Source organism: Metarhizium acridum, assembly GCF_019434415.1.
Source record: "Metarhizium acridum strain ARSEF 324 chromosome Unknown scaffold_13, whole genome shotgun sequence".
Taxonomy (NCBI): Eukaryota; Fungi; Ascomycota; class Sordariomycetes; order Hypocreales; family Clavicipitaceae; genus Metarhizium; species Metarhizium acridum.
In genome coordinates this window covers 1,949,473-1,967,764 of record NW_027094016.1, presented here as the reverse complement: position 1 = coordinate 1,967,764, position 18,292 = coordinate 1,949,473, and the positions used below count along the sequence as shown (strand labels likewise).

Below are 18,292 nucleotides of genomic sequence, written 5' to 3'. Positions count from 1 at the left end.
TGAAGCATGCCGGTACCACCGGTGAGGCGGCCACGTCCCAATAGTAAGGCAAAAAAAGTGTTATGAGTAAGTCCTCGGCGTCATGCTAGCACCAAACTGGATGTTTGACCCGTCTTGACAGGAGCATACAACGCTGTTTCAAGATCCCTTGATTCTTCCCGGAGAAGGGGGGGGTTTCTAGGTTACGGACTTGCTTACTCGTTTTTCGTATTGCAAAACAGCTAGAGGCGAGGGCAATTGTCATGTTCAAAAGATGAGCTGTGCGTATTAACCAGCAGCCCAGGTTACTAGCGTCTTCTAATTTATAGTTGGTCTCACTTTATGATCCCTTCCTACGGAGTAGATACTAGTTCTTTTCGTTTCCCATGTCCTTGGTCCTGTCCCGGTCTGTCTAGCTAGGTTTATGGTTGATGATATGTGCGTGTCATAAGGTGCGTTCTGTGCACCGACTGGTGTATCGGCCCTGGGCTCGAGCAACCTTGTTCGTCACTTTCTTTTACTAACTGATTGTAGGAAGAAACCGACATCACATCTTCCGTGCGTCTTCCCGTCTTGGCTTTTCGGGACGGTACAGGGACAGACAGGCTGTTGGGTTTGCCGGCTTTTGCGGGAGGAGAGCGGGTTTTGCTCTTCTTGTTATGCAGTACTTGTTGTAGATTCGATTCATTCTTCCGTCTACACACGCCTATCGACACGGCTACTGTTGAGTGAAGAGTCGGGTTCAAGAGAAACGAGTACAGGACGCTTAGTTGAGCGGGCATTCCGAGTCTGTCTAAACTATTGATGCCATGGTGCCCATCAATCGCCTCCGCCCACCATGGCACTCTCGTCGTCAACGCCAGCACCACTACCATCAGCACCACACAACCGCCTTCAAATCATCACCAAGACCTAGCCTCGATAAAACCCTCCCTCCGCCACCTAACATTGCCGCATCCCAATCCACCTCCCGGTCTACCTCCTCAGAACCAACCCCAAGCTCAACAACAACCGTTCTTATCGGGGCTAAGCAGCAACCCTTCAGCGTGAACCGCCAACTCCTTTGCGAAGCATCGCCCTTCTTCTCTGAGCGCCTCCTAGAAAACTCTCAGCCGAAATCAATTTGCCTCTGGCTCCCCGGTGAATCTTCCACCATGTTCGCCCTCTTCGTGAACTGGGTTCACGCCCCGGGCTCGTTCCGCCGGTTCCTCGATCATTCCATAGCCTCAGCCCATAACATGAGCGAGAAGGCGGCGCAGGACATCCACTGGGCTATTATCCGCTTACACCTCTTCGCCTCGCACCTGGACCTTCACAAATTACAAGACCTAGCTATGGACGCCATCCAAGACATGTACCTAAAGTACGACTGGGACGTGCCGCCAAGCCTAATTTCCTACCTCTACACGCAGTGCGAGTCCCTCCCGGCCGTCCGCGTCCGCAGATGGGCTGTGGCTATGGTCGCCTTCTCACAGACAGTCGGCAGCAGCATCGCGAACTTGAAGTTCCACCCCCAGGATTCCGCTACCTCGGACCCGGCGCGGTTCAGGGCCCTCTTCGACTCGCTGCCTGACTTCGCGAACGACTACACCACGCATATCCGTAAAATGAAGGCCGCCGGGCTGGATGTACGCTCCAAAAACCCGCAACTTCGCATCCCGGCTAATAAGCTACGTAATGACGAGCGCCTATTCGGCTTCCGCGAGTGCTCGTTCCACTCGCATCGTGCCGCCATCGGCGAGCGACGCTGCCCGCATAGCCACGGGAGGAGCCGGAGTAAACACGCTGACGGGCGCTTGCGGCTAAGGGATTCGTATAACGGTGTTCGGGAACTTATACCAGAGCCGCTATTTACGAGTGGCGGGCGGGAGGAGGCGAGGTTAAGGCACGTGAGGCCCATTTCGAGTGAGATGAGGGAAGGATAGTATTTTTCTCAAGTATTTTTATTATTTTGCAGGGATAAGAGGAAGTTGTTTTTACACTTTTATCTCAATTTCGTTGCTTCTTCTTCTTCTCAGGGGTTTCTTACGAAAGAACAGCTAGTTGAATAATGAGCGTGGGCTAGCGCATTGAGTTGGAGGCGAAGAAACGGGTGAGGCGTGTAAGTTACTCGGAATGAAACGGGGCGGGCTACGGTATTTGGCAGGTGTTGCCGATCAAACGATAGCCCCTTATGCGGAACATGTACAATATCATGCAACGAATTTCCTATTGAAGAATGGATTGGGAAGATCCATACGTAGCTAGATGACGAATGCCATGTTAAAAAGTGCAGGGAGAATATCACAAGGCGACTGTGCATGTTATTGAGCTTCGTGGCTAGTAGTAACGAATTCTAGAGCCAATACCCTACAAAGCTGCTCCTTGACACGCCTACAGTTGTAGGTACAGGAGAAGTAATGCGTGTGAATCGCTATTTACTATTGCCCGTAACCTACCTGGGTACCTAGGTAGATATCAAGGTACTATTCCGAGACATAGGTGTTACGTGGGCAACGTCTGTTTCTCTTGCCACTCCAGTCCCTCTTGTTTTAATCAAATATATAGATAAATAGATAGCAGCTAGATATATTATACCCTTATATCGAGTCTACCTGGATAACAGCTCTCCGTTAAATAACAAAGAGTGTGATGGTCTGGGCTACGCCCGACCCTGCCTGTTGACGTTGGCTATATTGTATCGTTTGAACGAGCAGTCGGACGACATGTTCAATCCGTGCCCTTTTGCCGCCGTGGCAGGAAGGACCGGTTCGTGCTGATACTCAATAGTGTCACAAAAAGAACGCGCTCTGACTGAGCAGCAACTATACCCCATTATATTCTGTTGCCAAGTAGCCTTGTTAGGCTAGTCCCTGACAAAGAGTTGAAAAAAAAAACATCAATTCCATTACACTATATTTATAATCGTAGATATAGAGGCAGAAACACGTGTCCAAGGCACAAGCACACAGAAAGTAGGCAGTATATCAAATGACATAGCTGCTAGCCGAATATGGTAATTTTTTTTTTTTTTCAAAAAGAAAATCTAGTAGTAAATATAGCTATCGCTTCTCCGAGGTCTGTTAACCCTCTTTAATCATCATTCAGTCGTAAAATCGTCACGAAAATTGTACCAAGTTAAATTGCTGTCGACTCTTGTTGGGAGTTCGTCGTCTTGCAAAAAGTGCTAGGTAGCGCGAAATACAAAGTAGGTATATATATAATTGCGGGAAATGGTGAATAAATCGTAAGTATCATTATATTTCCGGATATTTTAAGGAGACAGCATATTCAGAAAGGCGATTGCGACCGTCGACCCTCTCTGTCTCCGCGGCGAAAGCCCTTCAGGCGTTCATCGATATATGCAAGGCGGTTGGCGAGTAACGTCTTGTTAGATGATGACGAAGTACTGTTCACACTCTCCCCGCCAGTTTGGTGTACAGTAGCAAATGGACGGACGACAGCGTCCACATTGATTGTCGAGACGCTGAAGTGGCGGTTCGGAAATGAGTGGCTCGTAGCCTTTGCTGAGAATGGCGAGCCTAGCCTGGCGGGGACAGTCTGTGAAGGCGTCAAGCCAGTTGTTGGGGGGAAACTCGAGGGCCCAGCTGGTGCCGGACCAGGATGCGAGGCCTCGAAGAGTTCCTGCAAGTTGGCGCGAGGAACAAAAAGGCTGTCATGATGGTTGGAATCGGTGGAGCTGAATTGGATAAGGGGCGCACTGGATGCCTCATTCTCGTTGCTTGCTGGATCTATCCAGAAGTCCGAGCCTAGACTAGGCCGCTTGGTACGTTGTGGTTCTAACACGGACTGCTTAGATCTGCGCTTTTGCATGCTCGACCGACTCTGGTCGAGTCTCAAAGGCGATCTCAAGCCTCGCCGCGTACCGACCGTCCGGGCTTGTCGTTGGGCTTCAGGACTGAAATCAAAGGCCTCTTCCAACCCTGTGGATGAGCTAGGTCCATAACTTCTAGCAATGAAGGGAGACCCGAGAGGTGGTCTGGGTTGATCGAAGGTGTCTGTGTCTCCAAGGGCGGACATTGGCTGGTGTCCTAGCGTGGTGGCCTCCGTTGACGGTTCGGGCTGCGAGGCGGTCAACTGGGCCAAAGGCCCTTGGAGTTGCATGGAATCTGATGTGCAAACAGCTAGGGACATAGCCATATCTGAACCAGAGAAAACTGAGGGAGAGCCGGCAGGCGCTGATCGACGGTTCCAAAACCGATTTATAGACTTCCCAAATGATGCCGGGCTGTTGGAAAGGTTTTGGAGGCTGCGAGATGGCCCGCTGCGAGCTTTGCAGAGCTCTCGCAAGTGACCTCTGGTGGCTGCGCATGTGTGTGGCCACTCAATGTATGGCCCAGCAGCCTCGCCTGTTGGCGTTGAACTGCCGCTCTTGATTCCGGATATCACCACAGGCCTGGAGCCTTTCCAGCTTCTCTTGGCTTCCCTGGCCACGCGCATGCAGACTCCGGGTGGAGGAATGCCGCTCTTGCCAACTTGGAAAGGTGTAACCTTCGGATCTTGCAGATACATGGCATATGTGGACCAAAGATGCTGGCTCATTGCCCTGGTCCAAGGAGCTTTTCTTGATTTAGCTGATCGTGTAGCAGTCATGAGTGACCTAATCGTCCTATCGGCATCCTCTGGCGAAAGGAAACTGCCAAACCGGTCACAATCATCGCTCTCAGGGCTAGCGCATTGGCTCAGGTCTTCCGATGCAAGAGAGAAGCGACTAAACAGTGACGAGCTGGTCTCGCTCGACCTTGCCGTGGAAGGTCGGCTGCTGTCATACTCGGGGCTGGACTCACGGCTGCTAAGGGCAGCATCGATTGACCAGTCTGGAAACTGCTTCGTTGACGGCGATGCAGGGAATTCGGGTGCTGGAGTCTTGGGCGGTGAGAAGGTGGTCCTCCGACTTGGGTGTTCAAATGCGACGTCGTCAATCCGGTCCAGTTGAGGAATAGACGGGTAAGCGATGCTCAGCATGTCTTCGTCGTCGTATACCTGAGGCCCTTCAATACTGGGAACAGGAACGTCGGCGGCGGCAACTGATGCGAGGAATTGTTGCGTCGGGGCGTTGAGTTGTGATGATGTAGCTCGCCTCCTTAAGCGAAACTTGGGTCGCGCTGGTGACGGGGGTTGCGCTTGGATTTCAGCAAATGGTTCTGGGGTTTTGGGCGCCACTGCTGCCTGGCGAAGATGCCGTGGGCGAGCGGCCCCGACGGGTTCCAAGGGGGGCATTGTTGGAAGATGGTTGGCGTTGTAATTATGCGATGACGTTTGTCGCGGGTCCTGCGCGATGGTCGTTGATCTCGGAAGGCGCACGGGGTGGCGTTTGAAGCAAGGGGGGATGAACAGAGGAAACTCGTCGCGGAAGTTGCAAAAATGGAAACAGCGCCAGAGAGACCGAAAGTCGGCTGCAAGGTCGTCTAAGTTTCTTTCTTTAGTTTTGAGGACTGTTGTGGTCTCGGTTTTGAATCGCTACGCCGGCCAGGCCGACTTTGTCGCAAAGCTAGACAAGTCTTTGTCGCAGCTGGAATGCAGAGTCTCGGTCGCTGCGTCGAGCCACGCGATTGATGTAGGGATGCGCTGCGGCGAAGAATCGCAGAAGCAAATATTATTGTTTCATAAGTAGTACAGAGACAAAGAAAAAATGACGAGCCGTCGCGAAAGTGTCGTGCGCGAGGACGGCAAACGGGCGCCGAGCGAGGCGGCGAGGTCGGTAGAGTCTGCGCCTGCCGCTGCTGTCGGCCAAGGTTGGATCAAGGAAATGTCGAGTCGCTATTGAAGCACGGAGCGTCGCGATAGTGCAGCAGCTAGCAATTTCGTCGTCCAGAAATGGGAGCGGCGGCGTCGCGACGCAGCAACTGGCAATCGAGAGCAACTCTGCCCACAGGCGTATGGGCGCACAGAGGGGACGGCGACCGCAAAAGAGGGACTGGAATGATGAGGATGAAGGAGAGGAGTATGGGCCCAGGGTGCCCGGGTGTGGAGGAGCAGTTTGTATGTATGGCGGTGGAGTTGAGAGATGTTTTGGGGCAGCGAGGAGAGTCGAGAGACGCCGGAGGGTGGGAGGGGGTGGCCAAGGACACGCACAGAGACTTGCAGAGGCTGCAGAGAGCGTAGAAGACGAGTTGACGGTATGTCGACAGACAGAACCAGAGAGGTGCGGGAGGTGCGGGATGGGCAAGGACCCTGTTGGAACAACGCCAGGCCTCCTCCTCTTGCTCCGGACAGGGGCCACGCACACAGTGCTCAAGCTGCAGGCTAGTTATGCCCAAATGGCGCCTGTCGTTTCTGTCGATTTGCACCACTGGCCACTGGCTTGTTGCTTGGTGGCCGTGTCTCGACGCGCTCTGGTCCGTTGCTCACGAGGACCCATCCAGACGCACCAGAGCTGCCGACTAAAACGCACGACGGCGCCCCCACTTGAACGCTCGAGTCCCACCCTCGATGTCGGCGTGCTCAACCGCCTGGGAGCCTCTCAGCTTGGAGCTCGACAAGGACCTTGGCGGTGATGGCGGTGGAAAGACACCAGGGTGTGTCTGCGAAGCTAGTCGGGCGGTCCGTCCAGACGTCCTCTGCAACGTGCGGAGCGTGCAGAACCCAACCTGTCCGCTCGCCAACGTCTCGAAATGCCTCTCACTGCAACGGAGCTGCTGTCATCAACACTTCCAAGGCCTAGCAGAGACGCCCTTGGATGTGTCGTTTTTAGAGTTGGGCGGCAGCATGGGAAGTGGCAGCAGTGGTGTCTGCAACCCAAGCAAAAAGAGAGTCTTCAATAAACAATTGGTGAACACTGCTGCTTCGATATGCAGCCTCTCAGTTCCTCGTATGATGCGTTGCGTACCACGTACCGACTCTACCGACGAGTTACCAATAGCTCTCTATTTTTGACCGAGGACAACGACCAAGACGAGAAGTAGAACGACTTGCTGGCAGACAACTACCTACCTAGGTAGGTAGTTAACAGAGCCTCGAAGACGGGCAACCGGTTGCTGGTCATTGTCTAGCTCCAAGAGTCATGCACATGCCAATCATCCACATTCGACAAGTAGAATTAAGCAGCGCAGATGGGATCAAAGACAATGCGGTGTTTTGCTTGGTGATTAAACTAGCGGTGGAGGAGGGACCATGGCAACGGTCACTATTCCGTAATCGTGTGTTGAAGGACGATGATGGCGGAGGCCAATTCTTGTCTTAACCCTGGCGTCGTCACTTGCGAGCTTAATATGCTCATATCTCTGGACGACGAATAGCTTGGCCGCCCAGAACTCAAGTGTGCATGCAAAGGCTCGGGAGGCTATCCAGGTACAATCCGTCAACATGGCCAGCAGCATTACAACGTCGGCAAAGAGATGGAAAGGAGGAGGCTGGTGATGGTCACAGTGATTGCTGTCTGGGAAGGGATTGGCCGTTAGATGTCAAGCATTGGACGGTGCGAAAGTGTATGTGGTTATTTCCTTGTTTCTTAACACAAATGGTGGGAAAGAGCAACCGTTTCTCCTCCCATCATCAACTGTAGCCTTGGTGTACAATCTAGTGTGGGCGAAAGAACCCTATTTGACTACTAGGTACCTACTAGGCTACTACTCAGGTAGGTGATTACGGAGTAGTTGGGCGAGAAAGAGGAACTCGCAGCATTCTGGATTGCGATAGGCGCCTCTGTCAGCCCCGTCGTGGCAAGACGTCAGGGAAACCATCACTTTGATGAAGCATCTCGATGCCAGCTTCTGGTGCGGTTCGGTTATGACTACAGAGACACGCTGAGGAAATCGGCTCTGCCTCGCTCAATCGCCAATTGAGGATTGTGTAGAAAGTCTCTGGTCCGACTAGAATTGTGCGTGGACTGGATCAACGCGAAGTCGCGTGCAACGCGTTTCTGACGCGTCGAGAGCGGGGAAGCGTGCATGGCGATGGGCTCTGCTTCAAGTGGCTGGTGGGGCGCGTCTGACTTCACCTCGATCCCACGCAGCAGTTAGCATGCATTCCAGCATGAACTCTCTGCATGTCTTCACGCCCAGATATGCCCTTGTGCTCTGAGCCATCTTCCTGATAACTACTTGGTACCTGGTACTCTGCTGAGCACTGCATACAATATTGTGCCAACGCGGAGTAGTCGACATGGTTTTACGCGGCTTGAGCCAATCTCTACAAGTCGACTTGTCGCCTCATCCATTCGCGGAACACTCCCTACACTTCCGATGCTGCCATGTCAAGCTTGAATTCTGGGGTTGCATCACCACAGTCTATCCCCTGATTCCCCTCCCAAGATTCCAAGGGGCGCACGTTGATCACATTGGTCACATTGTAGACCCCAGTCCCTTGAATGACGTGAATGCCCACGTTCTTGGACTTGCGGACTGTCAAGTCTCGACTGCGCTTCTCAGCGGTGATTGAGCGACTCACAACAAATTGAAGTGGTGTTCCTGCTGACGGGGCATTTCGTACGGAGTATCTCTCAAAGCATATGGTGTATGCGTTAGGATCAATGCACTATAGAGAATACACAAAAAAGGTCCTCCAGTGATACGAGATGTCGTCTGCAATGGACTGGTGCTGATACATGAGCTGATGCCTTATAGATGCCGCTACAGAGCCGAAGCGCCAGTGATCAGGTTGTACAGAGTACTTCGTGGCAGTTTCTTTCTCCTGCAGACATGTGGCCAAAGTTTTGACTATTGGCTTCACCGGTTTTCTTTTCGACTATAAAGTCGTGCGCTTCATCTCCTGTAATTGCCGGTTCTCAACGCATCAAACGGCAACACAAAAACGTGCCCCTTCCATTTCAGACCCCTTGTCATACACCTACGCCTTCGCAGGGGAGGGAAAAAGTAGCAGAGCCATCTAGAAAAGAAATCACCAGCATGAAGCCATCCATGGCAGACAGTACTTGTCAGAGCCATTGTCAATGCAACGAACATTGGAATGCCGGCTTGCTCGGTTCGCAAAGAGCGTTCCGGTCCTGGAACACAACCACATGGTCAAAACACAAAACACTACCCTGGCGAGACGGGATTTTAGCCAGCGCGCTGTTCCAGACGCCGGCCATATGGCGACATTGTCCTCGTGTTTCACTCGACTGCGGCGATTGGGAACTCACTACGTACTACGGAGTAGTACGGAGTAATACTAATGTTCTGTCTGGAATTAGAGAAGGATCTCGCTTCACATCCCCGTCTGCCTTGACTTCCTTTCTCGAACTAGGACCAATCGTGATGTTGGTTCCACAAAGAGAACAAACCAGGTCTGCGAGTCCGTCACTGGAGAGCCAATCGCTACAGTCTATCATGTACAGGATGAAGAAGTGTATCGTGGAGTGTCAGCCATGCAGCGGGGTGGCGTGTGGAGTGATTGTTAACCGCTTGCAGGTAGCACCCAAGGCAGCTGGATGGGCCGAGCCAAACGTCCACTCGCGAGATAACAACCGGCCAGTGTTGAGGCCAGCTCTTCTATTAACAATTCTGGCCCCTAGGTTGCGAGGGAAAGGATGCCGAGCAGCCGCCCCTACTCCGTACACCAACCTTATAATTAGCCGTCCCGGTCGAGACATCATGCTCTCCAGTGATGGAAGAGTACTGAGCACTAGGGCACAAGTAAATGCCCTGGAAGCAACATTACCACACCAATAACTTCTAGAGAACGAGATGGGACTCGGAACGGCTCGTCCGCCATATACTACGGAGTAGAGGAGTGCGGTTGACCCCGTCACCCAGTCTCCCGGCTAACCATGGAGTCTGTCCACTGAGACACGCAGAATGCACACGCAGGAACTTGATGCGTCACAGGCAAACCCAACTGTCCCCTCTTTTCGCTTTCCTGCATTCCAGATACGACCCCATCCTGGAAGATCCTTTTCTGTGGCTAGGAATACACATAATAGCAGCTCCGATTCGTGCCCGACTTAATGCCACAAGGCCCGGACGGAAATGTTCCCGTTCAAGCCGTCCATCCGAGGCGCCAAAGAATGAGGTCGATTCCTTGGTCCTGGTCTTCATGCGAGCTGTAAGCTTCTCACTTCCAGATGTAGTGCCAATTGGCATTGCATTTATTTCTGCCCAACAGCGCAAGCTGCTGCTTGGTTAGCACCCAACCCAACGTTGTGACATCATCTTGTTTTCCCGTCAAGCATAAGCGTGCATGTACAATATAAGGAGGTTGGGCAACGTTTTGGCAACTATGAGTCGCGGTTGATTGTCTAGCTCTGCAAAATTATTAGACTTCTCAAGAGGTGTTATGCCCGAGTCTCTTACCCTTGTTGATGCTGACTCCCGTCCCCGGACCCGTATGCCGCAAGTGCGCCATTCACCGGCTATCCACTACCTGCGAAAAGGCTCGTTGGCTGGACGAACGTAGACGGAGGATACAGAAACACGTCGACGCGAAGCCAAGATTCGTTTTCTCTAGGTTCACCGGCAGGGTATTTTGTTTATCCTTATTCTTAGACAGTTGCTTTCAGAGCATTTCAATAGGGCGCCATATATGGCTTACAACTAGACTTGCGCAATCGTGATAGCAGGTCTTGCCTAGATATGGATATCTGTCGGTGCTTGGTGTGTTATGGCTGGTGTGCCCTAACCATGGCCATTCTGCACCTCGTATTCAACCATGGATATCAAGAAAACAAGGGATAAATGGCTAGTTGAGGAAATTATTGATTCTTTTTGAATACGAATGTTTGGAAATTCATTCTCACCTTAACAAGCATGGGCAATGGCTTTCTCGGGACCTGTGGTGGCAAGGAATATGGGGTGCATGCAGGGCATGGGGTATTTGAAGTATGGAGAAGTACTCCGTATGTATGAGGCTCGGATATTTGCCTGCCCACTTGAGAACTCGGCTCGCCCGTTGGAGCACCTGCCCAGACTTGGTCCATACCCTGATATCAACTCACCCCACTTTCAATCGTGACTTCCCAAAATTTCGGCCGCAGAGAAGCCTCACCGTCCACCTTTTACTTCTGATGATGCGCATGCTATGATACCCAACTCCCACGGCCTCTAGCCGACCCAATCACTTCGCACTCCCGTTGGACTTCATCGTCATCTTGTATCTTGATTTTTCTCGGCCACGGCCGGCTTGATCATTGTCTCCCACCATGCCTCCGTCGGATGTCATAACCCTGGAGACCCTCCACGAGAAACTCCCACTATGGCATCCCAACTATGAAAATCATCTCTATGCTATTGTTGACATGGGAAGGTTTGCTTACTGTGAATTGCCCAATTGAAAATTTTATTCTAAGTGGAATCATAGTAATGGAATCCGATTTTCAATTACGTCCCTAAAACCTCCTACCACGAGGCTCCTTGAGCCCGTCTACTCCAGTCGAGTAGCCATATCTCTCTTCGATGCTTTGACGCCTTCGGACCGGGGGCCAATATTTCCCTCTGAAATTATCAAGGCCGTCGCATCTGCCCTATCGGGATTCCGCCACATAGCTGTTATGCATGGTGTGCCCCAATCGCAAATTATGATTTTGGCCACGGAGGCAATGCGGCGTGCCGTGAATGGAAGTGAATTGTTGGAGGCCATTGCAGCTGAAACAGATGGACTTGGCGTGCAAGTTCTTGATCCTGCCGTGGAAACCTTGTTTGGTGCTGTTACGGGATCAAGAAGCGGCTTGGTTTCGGTCCACAATGGCGCATTATTCCTCGACCTCGGCGGTGGCAGCCTGCAAATGACATGGGTTGATACCAGCAAGGACAATTATGAAATCGACGCTGCCATGGCCGGCGAGAGCCTTCCGTACGGTGCGGCAAAGCTCACAAAGGTTCTCGACGGGCAGTCAGCTGAGGTCCAGGCCAAGGAGATTTGCACGTTGCAAAACGGGATTGCACGCATATATTCTAACCTATGTGCCAGATTCCCTGCCCTCCAAGCCATCAAGGAAGCATATGAAAGGGGGCAAGACGCATCTGTCGATGTGTACATGTGCGGTGGTGGATTTCGCGGCTACGGAAGCATGTTGATGCACAACGACCCAATCTCACCCTACCCAATTCCTTCAACCCATACGTATTCTGTCCCAGGCTCGCAGTTCAACCAACCAACCAAGATGCGCCAAGTCAACGATGAGCATGATGGTAAGATTTATGGCATGTCAAAAAGGCGGCGTCAGCAGTTCCCGGCCATTGCCACGGTTATTGAATCGTTTATCGCCGTCGTGCCCAATATCCGCCGCGTGACCTTCTGCGGCGGCTCAAATAGGCAGGGTGTCCTTTTTATGAAGATGCCCAAAGATGTTCGGGAAAGCAATCCATTAGAGGTCTTGGCAAATGTCACAAAGACGGAGAAGCCGCTGTTTAATGCAATCTTGGGCTTGCTTTCAGCGTCAGTACCAGCGACTCAAGACGACCTGAACAATATTCCGACGATTTTTGCTCCTGGGCTAGGAGCTCTATTTATTAGGCAAATTTGGGCTCGGACCGGTCACAGCTCTAACAGCAATAGCTCGAGTGCTCTTCACCATGCTATTATCCGCGACCCAGATTGTCCGGGTCTAACGCATCTCACTCGTGCCTTGTTAGCTTTGACAACTTGCGCTAGATGGGGCAACGACATCGGTCCATCCGACGAACTTCTCTGGCAGGGTCTGAAAGGAGTGATTGAAAGCCATCATTCAGATGCCATGTTCTGGACTCTCTACATTGGTGCTGTGGCAAACATGCTCGCAACTCTGTTTCCCGTCATGCCCCAAAATGCGAGGGAACTTCTTTCAGCTGTCAGGCAAGTCATCTCCTGGTCAACAAATGGCTCTCTATTGATATAGACTGCAATGCTAAATTTTAATGATAGAGCTCGATTCGAAGATTTCCAAAAATAAGTCAGAAAGAGACAAAGTGGAATTAACCGTGAGCCTATCAGCCCAGATCCCTAAACACGTCAATCTTGAGGAGCTCTCCGCCACATTTAAAAACAATACCAAGATTAAGGGAGAGAAAGGAAAGTATAAATCAATCGTTCAATTTTCCAACTTGTCGTGAAATTCCCCCTTCAAAGTTTCATCAGTCGTCAACATTCTTGTTTTGAATCATCAATGTCATCAAAGGCCTGGTTGAAAGGGCCCTCCCCCCCCCCCCCCCCCTTTTTTTTTTTTCACTCATCATCATATTCATCGTCAGCACGGTGTGACTTCTTCGACTTAGATGTCGATCCCTTGGGATTTCGCTTCCGAGCATTAAGTTTTTTGATTTCGTGCTCTACGACGAATGTCCAAAGCATATTGTCCACCTCGTCTGTTTCCGAAGTGGACTTGATATAGCTGTCTGCGATATTGTCAGTTGAATCACTTGCGAGGGCTGGATAAGTTCCCGTGGGCAACTTACACAAGTCTTTTCTTGAGGCGAGTAACTGGTGACCGAAGCGGCGAATGAGCTCTTTGTCTTCGCGCGGGACACAGGATGAAGAAATTCCATCGAGCCAGTCGAACGACAACTCAATGCTCTTCTTGGTACGGAACTGATAATGATAGAAGATCGTGAGTAAAGGGTAAAAGTTGTCGACCAAACGCTGGTATTGGTGTGTCTGAGAGCTGACTTTTTATGTGATGATTAGTTTCGCCTGCCAGAGTTCTCAATGTCCTCAGCGATCGAAACTTACCGAATTCGTCTGGCGAGCTTGGGTCCTGCATCATATGACCCAAATGGATTTTGTATCCCGCCAACAACTCGCGGTACATCAGCATGAGTTGCCACATGCTCACCCAAATTGCCACCCTCTCCTCTGCCTTGGGCGAGCCTTGCTGGCTGAGGCAGTCGTCCAACAACTTCAAGACATCATGCTCCAGGAGGTCCAGCGCCTTCCGAGCGATGCTTCGCAGCTGTGCTTGAACAGATACGGGAAGATTGGCAATGTTTTTGGAAGGGTCTCTGCACCAAAACGACGGCATCTTCCAGATTCTGAAAAAGCAATTCATTTTATGGACCTTTCTGACCAAGTCATACTACCTGGCTGTCAGCTACCTTGATATCAACAAGCTGGACTACCTATCACGTACCTTGGGAAGCTTCTTCAGCCCTTCCTTGGAGTAAGCCAGCAAAAAGTTCTGCAAAGCCTGGCTGAACTGCGGGCCATGCTCTCGCTTGATTTGATCTTCAACCCATCGCTGTAGCTTCGGGTGACTAGGTACCTTCTCACGGGGAAAGGCAACAGTCCTTGGGCTGCCAACTTCATCATGGTTGTTAGTGGGTCTGTATGCCTGAACAGTGGCATGCAAGGACGACGAAGTGGTGTCCTTGCTGAAGAAGATGGAAATGTCTCTGGCACTCCCGGTGTAGAACCGGGGTCCAGAGCACAGATACTGCTCTTCTGCAGCATAGCTGGACCAGAAGTCTAGGGCTGATGTTAATCCATGGTTGACGAGTTGGTGGATTGTCCAAGAAGGGAAGAGCTACACACCTGGCACCTTGGCCATCACTGGCCAAGCCATTGCAGGAGTCATGCGAGTGCACACCAGATGAGAATGCTTTGGGAACGCCTTTCTGCATGTAGGACAAACACCGCTGTCATGGCACTAAAAGACAAAGTGGTCAGTCAAGAGATTCCGCCTGTGGAGTTGGGTGATAGTGTCTCACCCTGGTCTTGGTTACTCGACATGGCACACACGCCCCACTCTTCCGGACGTCTGCCGTTTGTACAGGGTCAACGAGCTGCCTGGGCCTTTTCTCGACATCTTTGCTGGAGCGGCGGCGCTTTGTTCCAGCGGATTTGCTTGTCTGGAGGCCAGCATAGTCTCCTCGAACGAGGATATGGGAAGGATATCCACGACGAGCAGCCTTAGCCAGGTCAGTCTGGGGATAAGTCCACTCATCGTCCTGGGCTTGGACTTCTCGAAGGGTAACATCAGAGGGGTGGGGACGCTCTTCGGCATGGTCGAGAAAGACAGATCCGGAGTGGTCCGAGGGAGAGGTGCTTCCTCCTCCTTGGATCAGTTCTGGGGGGGAGTGTCCGGAGTAGTCAGAAGTGGTAGCCGCGTCATCGTCAGACCTGAACGGAGCTTTCATTCTGTAAAACTCTGTTCGAAGGTCATCGATGGCAAAGTTATCAATATCAAAATCAAGAGATGTGGGAGTGAATTGGGTTATGAGCTTGGACAAGTTCCCCGGGGTCTGATGGCCGGGGAGGCGGGAGGGTTCTAGCTCCTCGGTGGACTCGCAGTAAAGAGCCCAGTCAAATATCTCATCGAAAGGCACCTCTTCCACAACCGGGGATGAAAGACGGGGGGTTTCTTTCCCAACTTGGGAATGCGCCCTGCTTCTGCTTGCATCCATGTTTGATATCCCCGTGTAAGTCACGAGATGCAGTGGGACCTTTGGCTAGCTCTAGGATGAATTGAACACGAAGGGGGGGTTCCTATCAGATGGCAATAAGGTGAAGATGCCCAATTGATCCCAGGTATTCTGTGTGAGATTTGTCGGTTCAAAAACTCTGCCTGACACAAGAGAGATTATAATTTGGCGTTCAAGGAGGCTCTGTCGTGGACCGTCGACTTACACCATCACCAGTTGCGCATTTTCGGTGAAAAACGGGGCCTTGATTGGTCAATTCGACGGTTCGACCCACCATAATCAACCAATGACAACCATGATCTTCACCGATTTTGACAATCGCGCTTAGACCTGTCCTATTCGGTGTTCCCCGGAGCAGTCAGGTGACACCCCGAAGAGCACTCCATGGGAGTTTTGGGAACGTACAAGGCTTTGAGGAGGCCATTATGGCAGGGTAATGGGGAGTTTTTGTTTGGAACCGTTTTCGGAGGAGATGCGTGTGGAATATTGGATTTCTGGATCAAGCTGTGTGGGGAGATATGAGGAACAAGAGGATGATGGGTCAAGCGTAGATGTTCAGAGGATGTCAAGCTAACGAAGTGTGCGAATATGCAGTGCCGTGGCTGAGAGTGCATATTCCAGAATGGCTCAAACACCGCTCAAGAGGACAAGCCGATTTTGGGGACAGGACACAGTCTGATCAAAGGTCGAACTTTACTTGAATGGACAGCGAAGCAGAGCAAGACGCGCGTCTGGCTCTTTGAACAAGCACTCTCTCAAACTGAACAGTCCGAGGCTCTCAACCCCCGCCTGGCCACGAATGAACAAAAGTGGTGTACAAAAGAGAAAGAGAGAGAGGAAAACGAAAACAATTTATTTCTAGAGAAAACATCACAAAGGCGGAGCAGACGGAGTACACCAACATATAATGCCCGGGCCGAGAAAAAAAAAGAGCCTATCCAAGACCCCGGAATCAACAAACCGAACCCGAAACCCTGTGCCATCGTGTTTAAACAGGGGACGCCCAAGTCAAGTGGGCTGAGAAAACGGCAGGGGAACATAGCACCGTTGACCAAAAAGTGCGGCTTTTGCAAAACGGGCAGAGTCGAGAGAAAATCCCAAAAAACGCCGTTGGAACAAGGGATCGCAAGAGGCCCCCTCTGCTCAGGATTCTTGACACTCACGTTTTTTGCGAGGCTGAATACCGGTTTAGGATTTGCGCATGGTACCGGGTAGTGGAACGGGCATGGGGAGACTTCATTTATGGAGCGGACAATTTTTCTGGTTGTCGTTTGACTAAATACACTGGCTGGCTGGGATCTAAGGGGAAATGAGACTGGGGAGTGTGTGGCCGATGACGGAGGCGGGCTTTTATTTTATTTTATGTTTTTGTGTGTGTCACTTATACTGGTATTTGGGCTGATTGATGTTGCACAGGGAAGATCTGACGCAACCGAGCAGTCGGTAACACGATCTCCAAGGTGGGAGCCCGCATTGGAAGGAGGCGAGCATGGGGTGGTTACATTTTCGAGGGGGAGCAAAGGCCTCGTGGAAGGGCGGTGAAATTTGTTGCCGATGAGAAAGCTCCGTGGTTGTGCATAACACGCCTTGACTAAATTTCGGGTAGCAGTGTTAGGATGGGCCTGGATTTGGATTTGAGGGATCCGTGCTGCTTGGAGATATAGAGTCTCACCGTACCGAGTAGTCATGAGCACATGCAGCATTTCTGCACTGCCTAGGGTACCTAGGTAGGTGGACTCGGAAGAAGTTGGAACAGCCCTGTCTTCTCAAATCCAGGACAAGATGACTTATCCAGCTGCCACGTCTACAAACTGAGAAATAGGCAAGGTAGCCCATACCACGGGTCATCAAGGATTACCAGGGATTAACGCACTGGCTTTCTATCTAACATCGGTACTGCTCCAGCTGCGGCTCTGGTCCTAATTCTCGGCAGAACGAATCTCGATGAGCCAGATGTTTATTCCAGGATGCTCCTTTTTGTCCACCCTCCCCAAGGAAGATTGTGCATCAGCGTCTTAACACTTTGGCCAAATTAGGCAAGTTGATGTCACGTGAACGGACTGATATGTGTGTTGCCTTGTTCGCGGGGTTCTGGAAGCTTGTCCAAAACATCCATGTGCTTAAACTTTCCACGCAAAGAAACAATAACACGTGGGTGAAACAGCGTACGAGGAGGTTTGTTTCGTTTTTTTACGTCTGCATTGTTCGGAACAAAGCACACCTGGTGACGAGCCCGACATCAGATTATCATGGCGGAATAGAAAAGAGTGGTTGACAGACCAGCCCTCTGGTAATTCGTGGGTCTGGGCCATTCCTTTTTGACTATAACATGTAAGTCGGTGAAAAGCCAAGAGCGAGGACCTGTATTCCAACAATAGACTTCTTACGACCATGCATGCACAACGGCACGAAAGACACATGTGTTTAGCGGCTTCGTGTAAACAAGAAAAGGGCAATAATACAACCGTTGCTACGAGCGGAACAGTGTGCTCTTGCAAGAAATTCAATGGCCGAAACATCGGAAGAGCCGGCGCAATTCTCTTGGTTCATGGTTCGGGGATTGTTAGGAACGCTGGAGTTTGCCAATGTGCAGACGCAAGCACGCAAGCAAGTACCTCAAAAAGGTGGCTTAGCGCCTGGCAGGGACAGACGCTTGAAGTAGTCCGTGTTCGTTAATACATACATGCAGACTTGCGTATTGTGCAAGATTGACAGGCAGCTAAGATGAATAACGCGACCAGAGCTCAGCCTCCGTTGCTGGCGGATCCCAGTACCTCTCATCCATCGAGGCCCTGCGGATATACATATTGTGGGTTAATGTAACAGTGAAATCAACAGACAAGACCATCTCAGAGCCTTGGATGTGAGGAAGTCGCTAGTTCCGCTAGGGATAATTCGTCACATCGCCGTAGGGAGCGGCCATTAACCATAGTGGCTCAACTCTTATGCTGCATCATGTGAAGGAGTGCATTCCCGAGTCTCAAGACAACAAAGGTGGTGGGGCAGGCCACGTTTGATGGCTGAGGCCGATCCCCTCTTTGTGG

At 51.3% G+C, this 18,292-nt stretch overlaps 7 protein-coding genes across 7 annotated transcripts; 4 read left to right on the top strand and 3 right to left on the bottom strand.

Annotated features, from left to right (window-relative positions):
• Positions 1-788: 788 nt before the first annotated feature.
• J3458_003217 (uncharacterized protein) lies at positions 789-1,904 on the top strand (the record flags this gene model as incomplete). Its single annotated transcript, XM_007811245.2, has 1 exon — positions 789-1,904. One exon carries the CDS (start codon positions 789-791, stop codon positions 1,902-1,904), a length of 1,116 nt encoding a protein of 371 aa, XP_007809436.2.
• Positions 1,905-2,978: 1,074 nt separating this feature from the next.
• J3458_003216 (uncharacterized protein) lies at positions 2,979-6,146 on the bottom strand. Its single transcript, XM_007811244.2, has one exon. The coding sequence runs from the start codon at positions 5,197-5,199 to the stop codon at positions 3,250-3,252; it is 1,950 nt and encodes a 649-aa protein (XP_007809435.2). The 5' UTR covers positions 5,200-6,146; the 3' UTR covers positions 2,979-3,249.
• J3458_003215 (uncharacterized protein) lies at positions 5,258-5,593 on the top strand (the record flags this gene model as incomplete). The annotated part of the gene is made up of 1 exon (XM_066117643.1): positions 5,258-5,593. One exon carries the CDS (start codon positions 5,258-5,260, stop codon positions 5,591-5,593), a length of 336 nt encoding a protein of 111 aa, XP_065977430.1.
• Positions 6,147-9,735: 3,589 nt separating the features above from the next.
• Positions 9,736-10,044, top strand: J3458_003214 (uncharacterized protein; the record flags this gene model as incomplete). The annotated part of the gene is made up of 1 exon (XM_066117642.1): positions 9,736-10,044. One exon carries the CDS (start codon positions 9,736-9,738, stop codon positions 10,042-10,044), a length of 309 nt encoding a protein of 102 aa, XP_065977429.1.
• Positions 10,045-11,056: 1,012 nt separating this feature from the next.
• RTG2_1 (retrograde regulation protein 2) lies at positions 11,057-12,730 on the top strand (the record flags this gene model as incomplete). The annotated part of the gene is made up of 2 exons (XM_007811243.1): positions 11,057-11,160; positions 11,215-12,730. The coding sequence occupies 2 exons, from the start codon at positions 11,057-11,059 to the stop codon at positions 12,728-12,730; spliced, it is 1,620 nt and encodes a 539-aa protein (XP_007809434.1).
• A 326-nt stretch (positions 12,731-13,056) lies between these two features.
• J3458_003212 (uncharacterized protein) lies at positions 13,057-13,849 on the bottom strand (the record flags this gene model as incomplete). Its single annotated transcript, XM_007811242.2, has 3 exons — positions 13,057-13,226; positions 13,287-13,496; positions 13,561-13,849. 3 exons carry the CDS (start codon positions 13,847-13,849, stop codon positions 13,057-13,059), a joined length of 669 nt encoding a protein of 222 aa, XP_007809433.2.
• Positions 13,850-14,489: 640 nt separating this feature from the next.
• On the bottom strand, positions 14,490-15,230 carry J3458_003211 (uncharacterized protein; the record flags this gene model as incomplete). The annotated part of the gene is made up of 1 exon (XM_066117641.1): positions 14,490-15,230. The coding sequence occupies one exon, from the start codon at positions 15,228-15,230 to the stop codon at positions 14,490-14,492; it is 741 nt and encodes a 246-aa protein (XP_065977428.1).
• Between the last annotated feature and the right edge of the window lie 3,062 nt (positions 15,231-18,292).